General features: G+C 38.8%; 2 protein-coding genes across 2 annotated transcripts; both read right to left on the bottom strand.

Moving 5' to 3' along the window:
- Positions 1-14,073: 14,073 nt before the first annotated feature.
- LOC116178570 (eukaryotic translation initiation factor 3 subunit B) lies at positions 14,074-18,265 on the bottom strand. Its single transcript, XM_031498115.1, has 5 exons — positions 18,051-18,265; positions 17,384-17,880; positions 17,103-17,335; positions 14,498-15,636; positions 14,074-14,299 (listed from the first exon to the last, which is right to left on the bottom strand). Exons 1-5 carry the CDS (start codon positions 18,190-18,192, stop codon positions 14,205-14,207), a joined length of 2,106 nt encoding a protein of 701 aa, XP_031353975.1. The 5' UTR covers positions 18,193-18,265; the 3' UTR covers positions 14,074-14,204.
- A 1,126-nt stretch (positions 18,266-19,391) lies between these two features.
- On the bottom strand, positions 19,392-21,299 carry LOC116179120 (DNA-directed RNA polymerase III subunit RPC5). Its single transcript, XM_031498834.1, has 4 exons — positions 21,116-21,299; positions 20,232-21,057; positions 19,978-20,186; positions 19,392-19,927 (listed from the first exon to the last, which is right to left on the bottom strand). The coding sequence occupies exons 1-4, from the start codon at positions 21,179-21,181 to the stop codon at positions 19,505-19,507; spliced, it is 1,524 nt and encodes a 507-aa protein (XP_031354694.1). The 5' UTR covers positions 21,182-21,299; the 3' UTR covers positions 19,392-19,504.
- Between the last annotated feature and the right edge of the window lie 1,642 nt (positions 21,300-22,941).

Raw genomic sequence — 22,941 nt, 5'->3', positions numbered from 1 at the left:
TTCCGGGTTGACAGAGAGACCGTGGCTACTGCACCATCTATCCACCTGTCCAAGAGTCCTCTGCATGAGCTCTTTTACGGTGCTCGGAAACTTCCCCACAATGACAATTGCGAGGTCGTCTGCGTATCCCTGTGTATACGCTCCATCCTCGTTTAGTGTACGAAGGAGCCCGTCTATCACCAGGCACCACAGTAGTGGAGACAGTACTCCACCCTGCGGACATCCTCTAGTGACCGATGAGCTCATCTCCGTAGTTCCGATCGAGGTTATGATGACCCTACCTCCAAGCATGGCCCGGATCCATCTTACGATTGACCCGTCAATGCCAAAGCTTTCAGCAGCCTCACTAATGGAATCGAACGTGGTGTTGTTAAACGCACCTTCGATGTCCAAAAAGGCTCCCAGAGCTACCCCTCCAGCAGACATTCCCCTCTCCAGTCTACACACGAGACTGTGAAGAGCCGTCTCCGTGGACATGCCAGCTCTGTAAGCGTGTTGAAACGGGTGTAGTGGTCTAAGGACCAGCGCCCCGTTTCTTATGTATGCATCCACCAGCTTTTCTACCGCTTTTAAAAGAAACGATGATAGACTGATGGGCCTATAATCCTTTGCTGTGTCGTACTTAGTACGACCCGGCTTAGGTAAATACACAACTCTGACCCTTCTCCAGCTTATGGGGATGTACCCCAAAGCCACAGAGGCCCTAAAGAGGTGCAACAAGTGCAGAAGTAATGGTTCCAGGCCCTTTTGCAAAAGAGCCGGAAATATCCCATCAGGTCCTGCGCTCTTAAATGGGCTAAACGTATTGATAGCCCATCTCAAGGATCCCTCGGTAACAACCCCGGCAGCTACTCTCCAGTCGATCGGCCTTGCACCGACCCGGGTAGCACCTTCTGGCGGTTCCGAAGTTACATAGTCTCCAGAGCCTGGAAAGTGTGTTTCCAGGAGACATGTGAGGGCCTCACCCGCGTTAGATGTAAATCTGCCGCATGGAAGCCTCAGCGTCCCCACTTTTTGCCCTGGATCTTTCAAAAGGATCTTACGAAGTTTTTGAACTTCGGGAAGCCCTTCCATGTTGCCACAGAAAGTCCTCCACGATCCCCGTTTAGACCGTCGAATGTGGTCTTTATACCTGCGCTGTGCGAGTTTGTGATCCTCCCAGTCCGCAGGTAACTTAGTACGCATGGCCCTGTTAAAGAGCCTTCGAACCTCTTTACGAACTTTTTCAAGGTCCGAGTTCCACCAAGGTGTTCTCTTCATTCCCCGAACAGTTCGCAGCTTGCAGCTGTCTTCAAACGACGCCGTTATAGCGTCGCTTATCATTGCCGCCGCCTCTTCCACCTGCCCTGCTTTCCGGCAGAGCAAAGGTGGTTTATCCAACCGTTCTGTCAGTTTTTCAACATAGCAGTCCCAGTTGGTGGTTCGGGGATTCCGAAACCTACAGGGCCCACCATTGAATGACAGGTTTAGTTGGAAAAGAATGTGCCTGTGATCCGAAAGAGACGGTTCATCAGACACTCTCCAGTTTGAGATCATGTGAGCTATAGAGAAAGAGCCCAACGTTAGATCAATGACCTCCTGCCTCCGCGACGTAACGAAGGTGGGGGTTTCTCCCTGATTTAAAACATTCAAATCAGTTGTCTGCAAGTACTCCAGAATGTGTTCGCCCCTCGAGTTCGTGTCCGTGCTGCCCCACACAACGTGATGTGCATTTGCATCACAGCCAACCACAAGAGGGAGCCTTTCACTCCGACAGTGCTCTATCAACTCAGCTAGCTCCCTGGGAGGTGGAGCTTCTTCCGAGTCATATGGTAGATACGCTGAGCAGACTACTAATTGCCTGCTCCGTCCCTTTCCATCTTTCAGCTGAAGTCTTAGAGCCACAAGATCCCTAAAACAGAAATCAGCCATTAAATAAGACTCGATGCGTCTGTCGACATATATGCAAGTCCTGGTACTCAGTTGACTGTCCCTCTTATAATAAAGTGAGCCCTCAACCTGACTTAAGCCTCTTACTCGTCCCTTGTAAACCCAAGGTTCTTGTATGAGGCAAACGCCTGTCTGCCTTACAGAAAGTTGGCGGCCTATTAAGCAGGTCGCCCCCTTACTGTGTTGCAAATTGCTCTGTAAGAAGGTTACCTTGTCCATCACCGATGTACTTAGGCTCCCCCCTCCTCTAAAGATGCCGACGGCTCTGACCCCATCTCGGAGCCAAGGACCGCCACACGAGCCAACAGCTCGTCGACATCTTGTTCGACCTGCGAGGGCGCCAATTCTAATTCCAACGCCTCGAGGTCTCCACCTAAGGGTTGGACCCCCTCCATTGCAGCGGAACTGGGTCCCGCTGCTCCGGCGGAGCCCTCTCCCTTTGCTTGCGCAGCCGGAGCACTCGCCTTCGTCACGAAAGTGACGTGGGAGACCCCCGCGTGCGCCTTAAGGTTCTGCCGCTGGAGTGCCCTGTAGGATGCCTCATCCACACCAAATGCGAGAAGCACCCTACCAGGCTCCTCCCTGCGAAAGAACGTCCTCCATAAGTTCGTCCTGAGCCCAGGATTTTGCCTATGGAGGCGCTTTAAAATGATGGCCGTGTCATCCGGGAGCCCGTGCAACACTGCCATCACCTTTACCACCTTTGGGACGTGCCTCTGTACTTTCAGAGACGCACCTTCCCAAGGCTTGATTAGAGAGACGGTCCTCTCCAGCCAGTCCAGAGTCCACTGGTCCTCGCACTCAGCCACAACGACCCCATGCGAGTTCCAGCGGAACCCGGCCAGCCTCGGAAAAGGCCCGACCTCCAAGTCGTCTACAGCCACATTTAGTGCAGCCATAATGCACCTCGACTGAGCCTCAGTGAGGTCCACCTCCGGGTACGACACCGGTAGGATAGCCACCTTGAGGCCCGCCGCAGCGACTTGCCCATAGGTCCGCGGTGCACCCGTGGGTGCCCCAGGACCTTTGGACTTCTTTTGAGGTTGCACCGAGCCAGACCCTGGAGTGCTACCCTCCGATCTGAGACGCTTGGTCCCAGACGTCGGTTCGCCTTCCTGAGCCACCGACCCAGCCGCAACCTTCGATTTTAGCACCTGACCCGGGGTTTTACCCTCGAGCCGCCGCTTCCTGGCCAACGCCTTTTGCGCCCCCGTCCTGTTCTTCTTACGGGACGGAGCTGGTCCAGGTCCTTGGGTGGAGCCCTGCTTTGGGGCTGTCCCCTCTTTCGAGGAGCCTGCCCCTACACAGGACCCCTGTTGTGGCCCTGGTTCATTGGTCCCCCCTGACGAGGAGCCCTGTAAAGGAAAATTATGTTTTTGTTTTGTATCCATATTGTTCCCACGAGTAATGCGGAAGAGCGGTATCACCTGCGCAGAGCCGCTTGCGCAGGGCTTGGCTACAATACCACTCGGAGGTCGCCCGGTATCCGAGGGGCACCGTTATCGACACTGCACCCCAGTGTCACGCAGTCCTCAGCACGGTAGCTAACACCTTGACTTGGGAGGTTGGTCCGCGGTAGCGACCTTCGTTGCTGCCAGTCTGGGTTTCAGCCCCGACGAGCAACTTATAATCGCTACTACCCACACAGAGACACTTGTCACCTTACGATCATTCAGGGCTTGCGTGGGCGTTCCCCTATCCGCCACCTGGGGACGCGCCCGATGGGTGCCTAACCGCACGGGATCTAAATATCCTACATCAAAACAAAACAAATGAACGTGTACGTTTCTTGAAGACAACACGAAATTAGAACTAATTGCTGCAAAAAATTCTCCCAGAATCCTCAAACATTAATTTCAAGCCAAGTGCATCGCTCCCTTGAAAATTGATACCAGCTGCATAGGGGTATCAATGGAAACGTTGAGAAATGTAGCTCAATTTGTCCCTATTCAACTATAAGAACAATTTTAAAATTTTTTTGTAAAATCGACATTATTTTGTTCGCTTTTGTGCACATCTTCACATTCTTGAAACAAAATGAAAAAGAAAGTGGTCAATTTCATCGCTCCCATGAAAATTAATACCAGCTGCATAGGGGTACCTATCAATGGAAAAGTTGATAAATGTAGCTTAATTTGTCCCTATTCAACTTAGAACTTAATTTTAAAATTTTGTTGATTTTGTTCGATTTTGTGCAAATTTTCACGTTCCTGAAACAAAATTAAAAAGAAAGTGGCCAATTTCATCGCTCCCTGGAAAGTTAATACCAGTAGCATAGGGGTGTCAATGGAAGAGTTGATAAATGTCACTTAATCTGTCCCTATTCAACTTAGAACTAAATTTCAAAATTTGCTTACAAAGAAGACGTTTTTTTATTCGATTTTTTGTACCTACATTTTCACATTTTGGAAACAAAATTTGAAAAGAAAGTGATCAATTTGACCGCTCCCTTGAAAATTAATACCAGTAGCATAGGGGTGTCAATGGAAAAGTTGATAAATGTTACTTAATCTCTCCCTATTTCAACTTAGAACTAATTTCAATCTTTTCTTGCAAAGAAGACGCTATTTTGTTCGATTTTGTGCACATTTTCACATTTTGGAAACAAAATTGAAAAGAAAGTGGTCAATTTCATCGCTCCGTTGAAAATTAATACCAGCAGCATAGGGCTATCAATGGAAAAGTTGATAAATGTAGCTTACTTTGTACCTATTAAACTATAAGAACTTAATTTTAAAATTTTGTTGCAAAGTCAATGCTATTTTGTTCGATTTTGTGCACATTTTCACATTTTGGAAACAAAATTGAAAAGAAAGTGGTCAATTTCATCGCTCCGTTGAAAATTAATACCAGCAGCATAGGGCTATCAATGGAAAAGTTGATAAATGTAGCTTACTTTGTACCTATTAAACTATAAGAACTTAATTTTAAAATTTTGTTGCAAAGTCAATGCTATTTTGTTCGATTTTGTGCACATTTTCACATTTTGGAAACAAAATTGAAAAGAAAGTGGTCAATTTCATCGCTCCGTTGAAAATTAATACCAGCAGCATAGGGCTATCAATGGAAAAGTTGATAAATGTAGCTTACTTTGTACCTATTAAACTATAAGAACTTAATTTTAAAATTTTGTTGCAAAGTCAATGCTATTTTGTTCGATTTTGTGCACATTTTCACATTTTGGAAACAAAATTGAAAAGAAAGTGGTCAATTTCATCGCTCCGTTGAAAATTAATACCAGCAGCATAGGGCTATCAATGGAAAAGTTGATAAATGTAGCTTACTTTGTACCTATTAAACTATAAGAACTTAATTTTAAAATTTTGTTGCAAAGTCAATGCTATTTTGTTCGATTTTGTGCACATTTTCACATTTTGGAAACAAAATTGAAAAGAAAGTGGTCAATTTCATCGCTCCGTTGAAAATTAATACCAGCAGCATAGGGCTATCAATGGAAAAGTTGATAAATGTAGCTTAATTTGTACCTATTCAACTATAAGAACTTAATTTTAAAATTTTATTGCAAAATCGACATTATTTTGTTCGATTTTTTGCACATTTTCACATTCTTGAAACAAAATTAAAAAGAAAGTGGCCAATTTCATCGCTCCCTAGAAAATTGATACCAGCAGCATAATGGAAAAGTTTAGAAATGTAGCTTAATTTGTCCCTATTCAACTTTGAACTTAATTTTAAAATTTTGTTGCAAAATCGAGGATATTTTGTTCGATTTTGTGCAAATTTTCACGTTCCTGAAACAAAATTAAAAAGAAAGTGGCCAATTTCATTGCTCCCTGGAAAGTTAATACCAGTAGCATAGTGGTGTCAATGGAAGAGTTGATAAATGTCACTTAATCTGTCCCTATTCAACTTAGAACTAAATTTCAAAATTTGCTTACAAAGAAGACGTTTTTTTATTCGATTTTTTGTACCTACATTTTCACATTTTGGAAACAAAATTTGAAAAGAAAGTGATCAATTTGACCGCTCCCTTGAAAATTAATACCAGTAGCATAGGGCTATCAATGGAAAAGTTGATAAATGTAGCTTACTTTGTACCTATTAAACTATAAGAACTTAATTTTAAAATTTTGTTGCAAAGTCAATGCTATTTTGGAAACAAAATTGAAAAGAAAGTGGTCAATTTCATCGCTCCCTTGAAAATTAATACCTGTTGCATAGGGGCATCAATGGAAAAGTTGAGAAATGTAGTTTAATTTTCCGCATTCAACTTACAATTAAATTTCAATTTTCTTGCTTGCTAAGATGCTCTTTGATGTCTGTGGTGGCTCCATTGAACATTTTACGGACCTGCATTTCGCATTTAAATAATACGAGGTGTGTACAGTCATTGACAAAGGTAATGATCGCCGAATAGGTAAATCCTGCAGCATAACGCAACCAACAATTTAATATGTTGTGCAACTTGGAAATGCGAATCAACAAATTAAGGCATCTACGACGTGTTAGGCATGTTGGTTGCTTATGGTGCAGAGTTTACCTCCATCATTATTTTTGTCAATGACCGTTTATTAATACGCAGCATTCTTTTGTCATTATGTATTAACCTTCGCTCAAGTTTTACCCTTACTCAAATTTCTTGAGTTTTCTTTTAAGTTCTTATCGTTATTTCTTTTGGATTACCTTTTACGTTGTATCTACCTGGACATTACCTACGTCGTACTTTAAATAAAACTCAGTTCTGTTCAATTTCTAAATGCATTTTCTGAAATAGATTAACCTACCTACACAATTAGTAAAACCATGTAGCTAAGGGGGAGGTCATAGGGGTACAACAAATACACAACTTATATTTTTTCCTATATACTTCATACATCAAGAAGAAATACTATTCTTATTACGCATCCTTATATGGTATAAAGTTGATCATGCTATCGAATAAATACACGTCGTGCTTGTTCAATTTGTAATTTTTAAAAACCTCCGTCATGCCTCTTAGCTTCGAAATATCTTCTTCAAAGGTACTCAACTCGCTACCAGTTTCAGGAAGATGCTTATACAAATACGCCAAAGTTATGTGGTACTTCAGACCCTCATCAGGATACTCGTAGATCTCGGCCAAACGTTTTCTCAGCGACTGTACCGAAAGATCATCTTCCGGCTCCAATTCAACGTTCAACTTTATCACGGTACCCACAGTCAGAATTACATTGCGTATTGTCAAGTTACGAAAACCGATATGATCCTCAATAGCTTTAATTGCTAGCCTATGTTGAGATTTGAGCACGTTCTCAGGTAAAAACTGTTTGTGGTCCACTTTGGTCTCGCCACGTTGATCCAGCCATCTTTTGACCGCCGGTAAGGGCTCACGCACCAAAGGGTAGACGTTAAACGTTGTCATGTGATAGGTGTAATGAGGCAGTGGGGCGTAATAATTCGATATAACCGACGTTGTTAAAAAATCCTCGATATCCTTGAGACGATTTTCGGCATCGTCGACCATTGATACCGCTGTATATCCATAAAATGGTTTATAGATCCCTGTCTCGCTTACTTTATGCGTTGACATTTTTGGCTGTTGGCATTGAGCAATAATAATAAACACCTTATAAACACAATTACACTTTCATTTGTTTATGTGGATGTGGAAACTACGTAGGCAGTTATATCTACTAGATAAGCTCGGTACGATTATGTAGCGTTATCACGTGTTACAATAAAAGTTTCTGACTTTCAGTTAGAACGTTCAGGACGCCACAAATTTAAACACATCAATTTCGAATCAAAAGCGTGTGTTGCAAGTAAAATTAGAAACGCGGCCGTAACCTACACTAATCCCCAAATCCCAATGAAACGTGTGTGTATGTATCTGATGAAAGCAGAAGTTCGCTATTTTGGTTGCCTATAAGTGATCCTTAATAGGACCAAATCCAATTTGTAAGGCCTATGGTGTTGCGTGTATGGATTCTTCAGTTTATGAGTTATCTAAAACCTACAGTCGAAGTGTTATATCTAGCGATATTTATAAAGAAAAGGTCTGTACCAAATACCTACTTGCAGACTGCAGCGTATAAGTATTTTATAATACGCACTATAGTAAAACAAGTATAAATGGTGCACAATCCGTTTTAGAGATATAAGGGAATATATCTGATCACGATAAGAGGTCGAGGAGGGGGACTATGGTTGGTAGAAATTAATTCCTTTCGTTCAGACCTTTCATTAGAGTACTATGAAGGATGAAACCAGTTCCACCCCCCCCTCTGCCCCTCCATCCCGTCTTTTGATAAAAGGATAGAAAGAAGGGCAGTAGTTTGTAGAAAACGGTTCCTTTCGTTGAGACCTTTCATTAGAGTACCATGAAGGATGAAACCAGTTCCACTCCTCCCCTCTTCCCCTCCATGAAAAATAAAATTAATGTCACCCCCCCCCCATTCAGGCCCTGTCACCCACTGATCTCGAAAAAAGTCGCGCGGGAAAGTGATAGTTTGTACAAACCAATTTATTTCGATGAGACCTTTCATTGGAATACCATGAAGAGTAGAACGTGTGTTTACTGTTTACTCCCCTCCCCCCCATTTTTAAAAGTTTAACTTAGCATCACTAAAGGCATGCGTATGCAAAATCCAATTCGTTGTCGTATGTAACAGCTATGCACGTTTTACTTTCAAAAACAGCATCTCAGGAAATAATTCGTGGGGGAGCCCTCCTTTTACACAGCAAAATTTGATGGCCGTCTGGCACACCTTGAAGGTATAGCCTACCTACTGCAAAAAATTCCAGGACTCTAGGAACTTTCTCCTAGAAGTAGTTCAAAACGGTAGAAGTGGGTCCGGACGGAAGGACAGACGGACGGACAGACGGACGGACGGACGGACAAAACGCAAACAATAGCACATTTTTTTAAATTTTAAAAAAATGTCATTATTAAAATTAACACAGCAATTGTTTTTACTTTCCTCACTAGAGAGGAAAATCACATTTTCTTCGCCCTTTTTAGAGACGAAAGTAGTGGGTTCTAATGTAGTTTCAGAAAAATAAAATTTCAAATGCAAATTACGACTAAGTATGACAATAACGCGTGCGAAAAACCAGTCCGGTGTGAAACGTTTACCTTCAATTGTTATCTTAGTAGCGTTAACACAATCACAAATCATTCGATTATTAGACGTGCGGTGGTGTGGTCGTCTCTACTGCGTGAAGGGGTGAGTTTCAAATTCTAGTAATATACTGTTGTTTCTCAAATTTTTAATTCATGCAAGTTAATGCCGCTTAACGTGGAAGCTACCTACTTCACGGGAAACACTTTTTCTTAGTAAAATTTAAAAATTCCTACATATGTAGGTATATAAGTTAGCAAAAGGAATCAGTGTAGATAGTAATCTCATGCGGTTACAAATTTTTGATTCTTTTGATGATTTATAACTTTTGTTGATAACTGTATAAGAAATTGTACCTACGACGTATACTACTCAAACGATTTTTATGAACAATTTTAGATTTTGTGGTAGCTAAAACGTAGCTGCTATTTCATTTTTGAGATTATAGCAATTTTATTTTGAAAAGAACTGAAATTAGTTTTGATTTCTATGAAACCGTTTAAGAAATGAAAGCATGTACCTACGATAAAGTTTTAAGCGGCAACAATTACCTAGTAGGTACAATAAGTAGGTACCTATAACTCGATTAAAAAAAAATTTGAAAATCTACAACAAAAGTTTTTCGTGTTCTTCCGTTATAATGCAAGCACCTGTAACACTTGGGGCTGGACAACTCAAAATGAAGTTTTTTTGGATGTTGGTGTTACTTCTTCCGTCATAGCAACCTCTCATTTCATTACAAAATTTACATTTTACATTTTCTTTCGAAAGGTTCCAGAAGCATCAGCGCAATAAAAGGCCATACCAGAAAAACCGAAATTTGCCGGTTTTGTTTTTTTTAATTTCTGATGTTATTTGAACAGATACAAAAAAAATCAAAAAACACTTTCTCATTACCACTTTTTGAACTCTATAAGACACCGTTGAGAGATTTTCAATATAACGTTTCGTTCCGGAGAATACATCAGCATCTTTATTTTTCATATGGCCCGTAGAAAATATGCATAGATACTGTATTGAGTATATTTTATTACAAATGCAACGATATGTACCTACCTACCTACGGCACACAAAAAAAACAAAAGTTGGTAGGTAGGTATCTGTTTATTTCAAACAGGATGGTGCACTCGCGTACATTGTACAATACGCCCTAATCGTGCCTATATAGGACAAATTTGTTGGAAAATGGAAAACTGTAGGGCGATCAAGTTTAGTGAGTAATTGCTTTGTTTATAGACAAGGTCATAATAATATAAAAAATAAAAAAACTCATGCTAATCGGGCTGATCCTATATTGAATTGTGTAAAGCGGAAACTGTCTGTAGGTATTAGTGGTAGAAAAGCTGATTTCGTTACGGAAAAACATAGATACGTGCTTCACATCAGAAAAGAATAGCGTATGTGTATTAATAGTTGAATTGAAAAAGGAATTTCCTTATTCATTTGTAGTTGAATAAGGATACAAAAAAATGCCGGATTATGCTTAATCATTGAATAAAAAAATACAAAATATCCCACAGCGTAGGGGCACAAAGGTTTGAATTCTTGATCGACATCAGGTATAATTGATGAATTAATTGTAAAGTGAAATTTCCCATGCAAAGCATTCGCCTCCTAACAACAACCATTTGCACTAGCCCAGTATTTCCCAGACTAAGTAGGTATGGGTCGCGATCTACCGGTGGGTCGCAAGCGAATATTGAATGGAGATAAATATGAATAAAAAAAATAGGAAGTGGTAACTTTGAAATTTCAATTACAACAAATAAGACAATAAGTAGTTCCACAACTCGCTACTAGGGAGTCTGACTCTGAGCATTGGCAATATTTACACCCTCTTTACTGTAAGACAACTAAGAGGTGGATTCCAAGAATGGAAAGTTTTTTAAATGGGTCGGAGCCCATTAAATTTTGCGAACCACTGCACTAGCCAAATGGTCCGGACACCTTTGCAACAGTTATTTACTGGTGATGCCATTCCAGTTACGAGTATCTATAGTTCAATGCATATAGATCTAACTATGTCCTATTTTTCTATAGCATTGGGATCATAGGTGCCACTGAAAGTTGTAAATTTATTCACATCTATCATAAGACAATAGGTACCTATGTCCTTATATTCAAACATAAACATACTGTATATTTATCAAGTTAAAAAGGTATTTTATACAGGGATATAAGAAAACATTTTTTGTCAAGTATTAGGCCCTATATGCGACCGGAAGATATCAACTGCTCTAAACCAAATTAAAACACAATACGAAAAAAGCCTCCAAATTCAAAAATTAAGTTTTTTTCATCTTTTTTCAATCTTTTAGTCCCTATGCGCGACCGGAAGAGGTCAACCGATTTTAATTTTTTTTCTTTTTTTATCTATACAACTCGCAACTTTTTCGCGCTATTAAAACTTCGAAATAAAAAATTACTGTTTTTTACCCACTCTAGATCATAGTCTTAAACGCTTGCTACTGTGATTAACAAATGCCCAACAATGTAGTCTCTATTTAGGAACGTATAGTTAAGAACATATAATCTGCCATATAGATATGGCCATCATCTCAAAGTAACACAGTAGTGCCATTTTCATCTCATCCTAATATCGACCACCGCCACTACTAGTCTGTCCGGATTAAAGGGAGAACGTAAACATTAAAATGAATGCGTGTACGAAACATAAATCTACCCCACCCCACAAACTTACCTATAACGTACCTACACCGACCAGCCCCGAGAGAGACTACGCAACTCAAGGTTTAGAATGACAACCTCGGAAACAACATATTAAAAATCTCACCCCCCAGACCCTGTGCTAAAGGCTTCAGCCACCCCACCACCACCCAGAAACCGTGTCTTCGCCGTTTTTGGCTGATATCTCGCGATCTATGAGGTCTAGATGAAATATTTTTAACTAAAAACATTTCTCGTGAAATTTCATACAAAGTAGATACTCAGAAGTTAGCCGGTCTACCTCTTCGCCTAGAAAATTCATAAAAGAGGCGAAAATCATCATTTTTCGTGACTTTTTGCGTTTTTTTTTGCAAATATATCGCGAGCTTTAGAGCTAGATGAAATATTTTTAGCTGAAAATGCTCCTCGTGAAATTTCTTACAAGGTAGACACTCAGAAGTTAGCCTAGATGTATCTCTTAGCCTAGGAAATTCATAAAAGAGGCGAAAATGAATTTTCGTTGCTTTTTGCGGTTTTTTGCAAATATATCGCGACCCAATCTTGGAACTGTTTGAAATTATGGATTCTACATACCACATTCTATAAGAAAATTTTTTTTTTCGGGTCGATCTGAGACAATTTTTTCTTCGGCCCTCAAAAAAAGGCAGTGTATAACCTTCCTTTTTTTCCAAAAATCGACTGCACCAAAATTTCTCGGGAAAACACTTTTTCTTGTTAATTTTGGTGCGTAGAATCCAAAACAATTCGTACTTTTTCGATCAGACTTCTCAATCAAAAGTTATAGACTAGAAACCAATTTCGAAAGAAAATTCAAAGGGCTGTAACTTTTGAACTAGTAGCCCAATCTTGGAACTGTTTGAAATTATGGATTCTACAGGCCACATTCTATAAGAAAATTTTTTTTCGGGTCGATCTGAGACAATTTTTTTTTCGGGGCTCAAAAAAAGGCAGTGTATAACCTTCCTTTTTTACCAAAAATCGACTGCACCAAAATTTCTCGGGAAAACACTTTTTCTTATTAATTTTGGTGCGTAGAATCCAAAACAATTCGTACTTTTTCGATCAGACCTCTCAATAAAAAGTTATAGACTAGAAACCAATTTCGAAAGAGAATTCAAGGCTGTAACTTTTGAACTAGTAGCCCAATCCCAATCAATAAATTTTTGCAATTGGTAGTTCACCGAGTACAAATATGTATATACCTAAGTATGCTAGAAAAAAAGAACTCGCCAAGAAAAAACCACACATAAAATTAATATTAAGTAAACTTTACAGCAAAATTAATTGTTTATAATGATATTAATGTAAAGTACGTTTATGAAATGTCGAATCATATAGGTTCCATTGGAATTCCTAAAGAATTAGTATTTTACACACATAAATAACAAATATTAAACATAATAAATTTCCATTGTCTGCATTCTGGGTGTTCCGTCCAAATATCCCACAGTTCTCTTTAGTTGCTCTTGGTTTAACGCGAACCAAACAAATGTAAGTTAAAATCAGGGTTAAAATGTAACAATATATGTCAGTCTTTTATGAAAGCGGCTAGGATTACCACTATCCTTGGCCCGAGTGTACACTTATCATTGATTTAAATACACCAATTTGTTCACGGGATAAACCCGTGTAAATCGACCTCTTCAGGAATATAAAAATGGCTCCAAATGCAAATTCCTTAACTCCCAAAAATGATCGATTCCTATAGGAACTTTGAAACTTTCTCCAATTGTCAGTTCGATGTCTCCTTTGGAAGGCAGCAGTAATATTTACAAAATTGGATAGTGGAACGCCATCGAGGCAATACGAATGGAGCTCCCGTGTTATCAATTGAATTGGGTTGCTTGTTGAAAAGTAATTTCGAAATATGATGGACGCAACTGTTGATTAATGCTTAAACTGTAATTTAATTGGTCGAACGAGTTATCCACAGTAATAAATTATAACCCATGTTGCTAAGTCGGCCAGTGTGAAGGGGCACTAAATGTCAAAGACATACTTACCCTTGTAACTTATCATGTTTGACAGCAAACAGAAGCTTCAATTAATTGTCATTAACATTTTTACCAGTAGGAGTTTTGGTTGTAATATGCACTTCATATATGGTTAATAAATTGGTTCTTTACAGAACTTGTAACTACGTACAAATCTGGCGCAACGAAGAATGTCTTGCACCTTAATCCCCAAATGCATTCGTAGTAGTAATTTATAATTTTAAAACGAGGAGAGGTTGTGCTCTTATATTCATTTAAAGGGTGGTTTGTGGATTCTCTAAGCAATATCAAGCATGAAAACCAAAATCACACAAATTACTACCCTAACAATATACTCACCGAGGTGACCGCTTCTAGATTAAAAGTTTCTTTGTGGGTGGGAGAATTTTTAATAAGCTATAATGGTATAAATCAAGTATTTATTTCCAATTTTAATAAGACACCTTTTGAAATGGTACAACATTGTTCAGAGGGCCCTTCTTACACCAATACAATGCAGGTGTAAGAAAGAATAACAAAGAAACAATGGCGACTACTCGATTTCGATAAACTCTTCCTTTACAAAGAACTCGACAATTTCTTCTTCCGTATTTTGTACATCACTATCTAATTCGTCTGTGTCAATGCCTGCAAGAAGAATTGATTAATACTGCTCTCATGATATTAGTTAATATGATGTGGCACCAATGAATGATGAACTGTTAATGACAGCCAGCGAACAGACAAAAATGCATTTCATTTACCCTGTGCGTATAACTTATGACATCTATTTTTTAAAGATGATAAGCAAAATATCAGGGAGTGATATGATGAGAGGCTACGTACCACATCTAAGTTCCAAACGTCTAGGTTTTTGTTCAATCCATTCCTGTATCCGTTTTTGGCGATAGGCACTGAACTTCTCCATTAGAGCGGCGCGTTTTTCAATTAGTTCCTTAGACGCCTTTGTTTGTCGCATACGATCTTTACTTTCAAACTGAGCGTAATACTTTTTCAAATTTTTCTTAATGTCCTTTAATTGCTTATCGTCTAGTAAAGTGTGACAGCGAGGTCTCCACAACAACTGGGAAAACTTATCTAAATTCACCCTTTTTAAAATTTTACCCTGGAATGACCACATGTAATAACCAGTATCGACCTTTGTCTTCCAATTGGAAATGGCGGTAATGACGTATCTTCCGGTGGGATCCCATTCGACATCCGACGCTTGGTAATGATCAGTCGTATTCATTATAACGAAATCTTGTGTATCGACAAACTCTAAGGAACCTCCACCGTTGGATCCCAATCCCGCTAAGACGATAAATTGTCCATTCGGAGACCAGAAAAGATGATTACAGGCACGTTTCTCCAACTTTTTCAGAAGAAGCGGTGCCTGTCCGACACGTACTTCGTAAAAACTGACACTAATATTCGGCGACTCCCCGTGGATTATCGCAAACTTAGAACCGATAGGTTCCCAAGCGAAAGCCTGTATCAGCTCCTTGATCTCAACACTATCCACCGGAATCTCCTTCTCTCTCATGTGGAAAATTTCGAAATTGAAGTACATTCCAGAATACTTAATCTCATTCTTCTCCTTCCTCACCTTCGAATAACGATCCACCTTCACGCACAAAAAGTCGCCCGATTTCTGCCAGTGTATCTTACAATGGGCGACGTTAAACAAATTTTTGTTTCTAATTTCGTTACGATTCGGAATCTCGAGCAGGGTGACGCGAGCCGGCACGTCCTTATCTTCCGCCACCCAGAACGCGATTACGTTATCGGTCGGCGACCAACTAAAATCCTGTATGCCCAAAATCTTCAAGGATTTCTTTTCGAGCAAGCCGAAGGAGGGAGTCTCGTAGATCGAAAGTACGTCCGTGCCCATTCTTGCGAAGTACTTGTCGTCGTGCGACCATCGGAAAATCGGCCATGCGGAAGGACCATCCGGGTTAAAACTGCGCTTCTCTTGACCCGTTCTGCAAGCAAAAGTCTTAGATTATACTTTTCCTTTTATTGTGAAGTGTCGATTTTAACATATTCAAAATCTCCAAAATCCAAGATGGCGGCTGAATTTTGTATTTTTCATTTAAAAACTTTTAAGTTTATTACTTTAATGAAATTTAGCAACAATATTTAAAATACATATACAATAAAAGAGAAAAAGTATAAAAAAAATAACCACTGGCTACTTCACTTTTTCAAAATGGCGACCATTTAAATACTTTGAAGCTAAATAGCAAGATATCCGCCATTTTAAAACAAAGTCGTCGGTTATTTTTTTGTTATTATATTTATATCTTTGCGTTTTAAACAATGTTAACAATTTCACTGAAATCAAAGTTTTAAATTTTTCAACGAAAAATACAAAATTCAGCCGGCATCTTGGATTTTAACTGTGTAACATCTACTTGGCATTTAATTTAGCGAACGCTATTAATATCCTTTAACAACCTATCAATAAAGTAAACGTTTCCGGGGAAAATTTACAGAAGTTTGAATAAAAAATAGCGTATTTTATATGGAGAAGTAACTTTTCATTGCTTGCCAATTGCCATGAAAAGTAATCATTATCCTACACATAAAATAATCGAGTTTAACTTGATATTTTAATAGTTTTCAATGAGTGGGTACAGTTAAAAGTAGATAAAGTGATCACAGGGGTAAATAAAGTGAAAGAAATGATGGATTCTATGCTTATTAAAAATGGAGACGCGGAACACGAAATAAAATGTAGTTCAGAACAGAAATTCCAAGAAAACAACCGTATAACTGAAGCTTGCTACTTTTGACAGCTAAATATCTATAAAATAAAGTTTTGTATTATACACGACGATAAAGGGGAAATATCTTATCCACTAACATTTTGTTATTTTAAAGTTGCATATAAAATCAAAAGTAATGAAGCAAATGAAAGAAAGCACATTCGCAAGTAGAGTAAGAATTATAAATTATTGTAAGTCAACTATAGGTGTCGTAAAACTTTTTCAAATTGATGAATTCAGATAGCCAAATCCCAAATCTTTAAAACTACTAGTTTTTCGGATATTAACATATAATAAAAAAGACGTCGAATTACACGTGGAATTCAAAAATGCATTCAAATACAGGGGGTTCTATTTAAAAAAATGTACCATTTTGGCGCCCTTACTTTGTGGGCGCACTCTGTATAATTCCAAATATTTTTAAAATGTGGAGAATATTCAACCATATCATAATACAAAAGCACTCTATCGAAAAATCTTATCGTCAAGGCATTAAGTTACTCCACGCAATCGTTGACTCACCCTGTACATAAAAGATATATGGTGATGAATTCGAACTTTTTGTTAAATATTTAAAAACAAAACACAGCCAGTTAATCCTAGACAAAATCTTACAAAGAAATATGAGTAAGGATTAATTAACGAGTTAATTAAATCTCAAGCCTCAAAGTGGCATTTACCTAATATCCCAGATGATGATGCGTTTCTGATCAGGATTGTGAACATCAACCTGCGACGAGTAGGTGGTAACATACTTTTCGCACGGAGAATAATCGATGAATTGCACGGCCGCGTGGCTGAACTTCTTATATTGCGAGAATTGGGGACCTCCCCATAACGCGACTCCCTGCTTGTGAAAGGTCGTAAAGAACGTTCCGAGCGGCGACCATTTAACGTAACTCTGCGTCCAGTTCTGGAAATACAAAAATTTAACATCAACATTGGTAGTTTAGTACGGTACCGGTCTATCATGAAGTACGATCGGGTCCGGTTGTGTGTTCTGCCAGACTTGCGCTCCCCCAGTTAGCGCAAGGGAAAATTGGTCGTACGCGTCGGGTTCCAGCAAGTACGAGTACAAATCCGATTGTCCTTCGTACTTTTGCGATTCGGGCGGCTTCCAATTGTCGGGTATTTGTTCGTACTTTGAGAAATCCGTAAATAAGTTAACTAAGAATGTGTGCTGCTTGTCTAACTTGTAATTATTCGTAGCTTTAACCGCCTCTTGAGCATGTACCGGTAGGGAGTATTCCAAAAATATAAAACCCTTAGTGTGACCTTTTTCGTTCGTCGGAAAGTGAGTGTTCACAATATTTCCGAACTTTGAGAAGATTTTGTTTATGACGGATTGAAGCTTTTCAATACGGTCCGGGCCAACTTGCGGTACACCATCTACTACAATAACACTTTCCACGCCATCGGTTTCCTTGGGTTTCTGCTTTAGAATATCTCCCAACAGTTCTAAAAGAAAAAATAACCTCACTTATTCACAGATTGGCGAACCTATTAAATTAAATATTAATGTTGCCGGTATTTGGCTACCAAAAAGGTATCCAAACCTCGGCAAATTATCAATAATCAAAAAAAAATGTAAGATAACAGCATGGTGCTAAAAATAAAGGAAAGTTAACCTTCATTTGGGATATCATCAACGTAGTCATCAGGATCACTGAAATTAGGTTCCTCTTCGTTTGAGGATATGTCACCATCGTTTCTTGCACTATCAGCACTGTAATTGCTTTTATCATCCCCTTTCTTTTTTGCAATTGCCATTATGGCTGAAGAAGCGGGCGCGCTACAGCCAGGGCGAGTTTAGACTTTGTAGGTCAAATCGACCGTTGCGGAAGTACATTTGAACTACTACTACGTGGGCCATCCATAGGCGCGAATTTTTAAAAAACGAAATAGTCCTTTTCTTCCAACAAGAATATGCGCTGTATACACAGCAATGGTACGTTATACAGTGGGTACATTTTAAACTGAATGTGCAAATCTCCTGCATATAATAGTATTAGTAGGAGAGCTATTGACACATTTTCTTATGTTATTTGCTAATAGCATAACCGAGCGTCTGGCAGCAATTTCGGGGATGGCGGTGGTGGGTGGTCAAAAATTAAAAAAATTTAAACAGTTTTATTACCCCTTTCAACCCATATTTAAACCCCGAAAGTTACACTAAAACAAATTATCTAGAAGAAATAACTCAATCAATGGGTTAACCAATAAAGGAGATCGCCTATAAGATTGGTTACCTTTAAGGAAAAATTTAAAATCAGAATTTTATTATCGTTTTTAGCTGATGAAATCATTGGAGAAAATATTTCAAATGTAAGCTAGTAGCGCAGTGGCGTAGAAGTTGGACTGAGGTACTAATTAGGGTGCCTTACTACCTATACCTGGTTTGAGCATAGATACTTGTAAATGTATAGTGTGGCTTGGGTTGGTAGCCTTGCATAAAACACCGCCTAGGTTGAGGTGGTAATAATAATAATAATAAATAATAATCAATGTTCTTTTCATGTGTTTTTTTATATTCAGAACTCGATAACCCGGAAACGATTGAATTTTGGTTCCTACATTATGCTTTTAACAAATTTGCTTAAAATGGAGAGAACAATTGAAAAATCGAATGAGGTACAGGGTGTTCCATTAAAAAAATGCAATTTTGATGTGGCACGCCTTCATAATCCTAGTAGACATTGAAGAACCTCTTTTTTCATATCTTATCGTATATTTTCCCCAATAATCCACCATGTGTATCCCTATTATCATGTTGTCAGCATTTTATAAAACGCCAGTTGTTTAGGTCTTTAGTCTGAGTGTAACAAAAGTTTTATTAATGACCATAGCATCTGACAATATGCTACTCTGTAAGCTACCTATGTCAAAAGTGAATAAAATAGCTATATCTGCAGAAGAGCCTAGGCTGGTTCCAGACTGACTACATTTGCTTGTTTTCCAATTAACAATAATATTAAATTATAATATATTTACATACACATAATAAATTAACATTACGCATTCCATCGATATTCACAATTATTAGTTTTGAACATATTTTAAAAAAACCTAAAAATAGAGTTCATCATGAGACTTCATCTTTATGATTGACGTCATTTAATTTTATAGTTTTTATACGTTTCACTTTGTCCGTTTCCGCACTATCACTTAAATGATTATCCCTAACATGGGTTTGACCATCTTTCTTCGCGATTTTAGCCGAATCTTCACTGACACTTTTGCTTTTACGCCTCCTTTTCTCCTTGTTGGTGTGGAAAAAGTTGTTTAGCTGTACCTCGCGCATTTCCCATAATGAGCTCTGCTTGTTCACAACTTCGGGGTACTTCTTAATAAATTCGGAATCGATAGGTAGATTAAGTTCCCAACCCTTGCTGTACCTCAGTTTTGACACGCCCGTAAATATCTCTTTGGTTTCTTCAGACGGAACTTTGATGATTGCGGAAACCTTCCGCCGCTCTATGTATTGCTGTTTTGTAAATAATATCAGCTAAAAGTGAACGTTAAGCCGCATGTCCGCTATTGTAGAAAGATACCTACGACGTAGTCCCGAGCGCGACACATAATATCTGCAGGTACACCGCTGACAGACGAAAAACTACCATTAGGAAATAGAATCTCAGACTTTACAACCCAATTTCCTCTAACTAATACCGCCACTTGCGGTAAAACTTTCAGCAAAGAGTCGGCGGTTAAACCTTCGCAACCAGTTAAGAGCATGGTCAACTGCTGAAAGGTCATAATTTTGGCTAAAAATGGAAAATTTACATTTGCACAAACAAGTTTCAACATACCATCCTTTAGAAGTAATTTGCATTGCTCCAAGAGCGGTAACACCCTTAGAGAATTAAAAGAAACAACATTTGAAGGGAGTGACGGCAAAGATATTGCGTGTTCTTTATCTTCAGGTACCAATCGTTTTAGATAATCCACAATATTGTCAGTTTCCTCTGTAGATGACACAGTTTCGCGACTTTCTTCCGCGAACAGTTTCATCTTCTCCAACTTACTCAGCTCGCTTTTCTGGGGTTTCCAGTCGCACTCTATCCATTTCTCCTCGGCCTGACGTTGCATTATCGCTTTGTAACTATTTTCGTTCAATTTCTTCCATTTCTCGGCATCTCCGCCCTGCGAGAACTTTACAGTCACCTGCTTAGCGGTGCTAGTGCTAGGAGCGGGCTCCTCTTTCTGTTTTGCGTCGACTTTCTTTTTAGCTTCACGGTCCAAATGCGGATAATAAGGTTTTAAACGGAGTAAACCCTTAAGAGGTGTTATGTGATATTCTTGTCCATCAAAAATACCTATACCGTAACGTTCCACATTATCACCTACTTTTGAAGATACATACTCTATTTTATCGAGAAGGTTATTTTTGAAAAACACCTCCTTGTCCCTTTTCCGATGCTCGGCGGGTCCATCCACACGAAGGGCGACATCTTCCGCCTTTCCAATGTCAAAATTAGGCGAAACAACGTCGAGCTGCACTTCAAGTTTAACAGTTTCATTATTAGGTTTTATAAAGCACTTTTTAACGTCGGGTAATTTATTGGTCGTTGGACGTAGAGGGTATTGGAACAAGTACAGCTGATCCTCCAAACGTTTCGATAAGAAGACTGGTATCTATTTAACACATGGTTTTTTAACCTGTCTTATGAAATATGTTGCAATATTTTCTTACCTCTTTAATTACAGGATCGTCACTATTTGGAGTGTTAGCCGTATGAGCATCTTCCACCTCGTCCATTGCAATTGAAAGCCTTTTTTTCAGAAAATTCAAAATTTAACTGTACATTATTTTTTTGTTGTGTTTCCGTTTCACTCCTTCACAGGGAGTGAACTTTTCTGCATTCTTTTTTAATTAGTGTCTCATGCTCCGCTCGAATACGTCCTACTAGACGAACGTGTCTATCCTACCTCAAAGCCTAATTTATGTAATTATACAGAGGGAGTAAACAGTTCAGGAACGGTCAATTATCCTCGATTTGTGAAAATCAGTCTTTTTTAAATGTGGTATTTGCATATAGTACAGTAAACAGAATTTATTAATAATAATATCTGTTTCTTTAGAAATTGTGGTCACAATTATAGAAACGTCAAATGGGTCTATCTGACTAGAAGTCCCAAAAGGATTCAATTGACCAAGTTTAAGGTTTAAATTTATTAATTTTCCCTACTTTTGGAAACAGAAGTTTGTGGTTTTATGACTTTTTCTTATTTGGGCACTAGATTTATTAAACGAAAGGTTTCATTGTAACTATTGTTGGGTTTTGTACTGTATTGGATAACATTTGCTCTAACCTACTTTTGTTTCGTTGCTGACGCATCGGTTTTCGTGTTGACTTTCCTTAAATATTGTTTTAAATTCTTTTATAGCTACGACTTTTCATAGACAATGTGTTCGAGATAATAATCTCTTTTATTTGGCGAGATCCGAAAAAAGGATCAAATATAATTTTGTATGCGACAACACCATCTACGATCTACGTGATCGCATATTCCGGTCTAACTTCCGGTTAAACCGGAAATCGATGCAAATTCAAATACAATGCCTATGTGTTTTTGAGATCTATGAAAAGAGCAATCAATTTGCAGTACAACATCATATACTCATTCCGTTTTGAAGATTTCCTTTTCAGCGTTACGCTCCTCGTGTAACACAACAGGCATCGCACATCCTGACAACATATGGCATGCTAGATTTCATCATTTTTCTAAAAATGGAATCGCGAATTTCTTCATTTGTTTGGATATCAGAACCATATGCATATTTTATGTTGTCGTACAGAAAATTGATTGCTCTTTTCCAATATCTTAAATTTGAAAAACAAAAGTTGTTCCCAATTCCGGCCGAACCGGAAGTGCGGAAGTGGTACCGGAAGTTTCAATATGCGACCGGAGAGATCATATACATGGCACGTTTATCGTACCTCGCCAATTAAAAGAGATATTGAGGTGACCCTCTTATCTCGAACGCACTGTCCACGGGAAATTACAAAAAATTTTAAGAGATAAGGAACATAAGTAGTAACGATAATTAACGAATTTCAATATAATGTACACCATCTAAAAACACGAACATTCAGTTGAAATACATGTAGGGTCAATTGACTCCTCGTGGGACCCATAGGGATAGTGTAAGTTTGAATTAATTACAATTGAATTAATTAAGGTTCTGACTATTCCGTATGAATTCATTAATATTCTGTAAAAGGCCCGTTCTTGTAGGGAGCATATGAACATTTTTTTGAAACTTTATGGTGTACCACTTGCGATGATATTGATAGGCAGTGGATTAAATATTTTAGTCCTCATTGAGAGATTTTTCAAAAAACGGGAGATACTGTTTGTAACATCAGCTTTCTAAAAAGCATTATGCGGGTTACTCTGTAATTGGGCGAAAGCCTGTTGAGGGCCCAGAACAAGAGAGGGATAGGATAATAAATAAATAAATAAATAAAGTTAAAAGGTAAAATTCGCTAGGGGGGCGCATGGGTATCAGTTTCA

The sequence above is a fragment of the Photinus pyralis genome, unplaced genomic scaffold (assembly GCF_008802855.1).
Source record: "Photinus pyralis isolate 1611_PpyrPB1 unplaced genomic scaffold, Ppyr1.3 Ppyr1.4_LG8, whole genome shotgun sequence".
Classification (NCBI taxonomy): domain Eukaryota; kingdom Metazoa; phylum Arthropoda; class Insecta; order Coleoptera; family Lampyridae; genus Photinus; species Photinus pyralis.
Note: the sequence above shows the minus strand (reverse complement) of the source record. Positions and strands in the feature narration are given on the sequence as shown.

What these genes read in the sequence shown, in the direction of transcription:
- LOC116178570 (XM_031498115.1), bottom strand. Translation starts at nt 18,192, where the DNA reads ATGGCAATTGCAAAAAAGAAAGGGGATGATAAAAGCAATTACAGTGCT. An exon ending in TGATGATATCCCAAATGAAG is followed by an intron (nt 17,881 to 18,050) that starts GTTAACTTTCCT and finishes TTTTTCTTTTAG; the next exon opens with AACTGTTGGGAGATATTCTA. An exon ending in ATCATCATCTGGGATATTAG is followed by an intron (nt 15,637 to 17,102) that starts GTAAATGCCACT and finishes TTTTGCTTGCAG; the next exon opens with AACGGGTCAAGAGAAGCGCA.
- LOC116179120 (XM_031498834.1), bottom strand. Translation starts at nt 21,181, where the DNA reads ATGGACGAGGTGGAAGATGCTCATACGGCTAACACTCCAAATAGTGAC. An exon ending in ACGATCCTGTAATTAAAGAG is followed by an intron (nt 21,058 to 21,115) that starts GTAAGAAAATAT and finishes TGTGTTAAATAG; the next exon opens with ATACCAGTCTTCTTATCGAA. An exon ending in CAAATTACTTCTAAAGGATG is followed by an intron (nt 20,187 to 20,231) that starts GTATGTTGAAAC and finishes TTCCATTTTTAG; the next exon opens with CCAAAATTATGACCTTTCAG.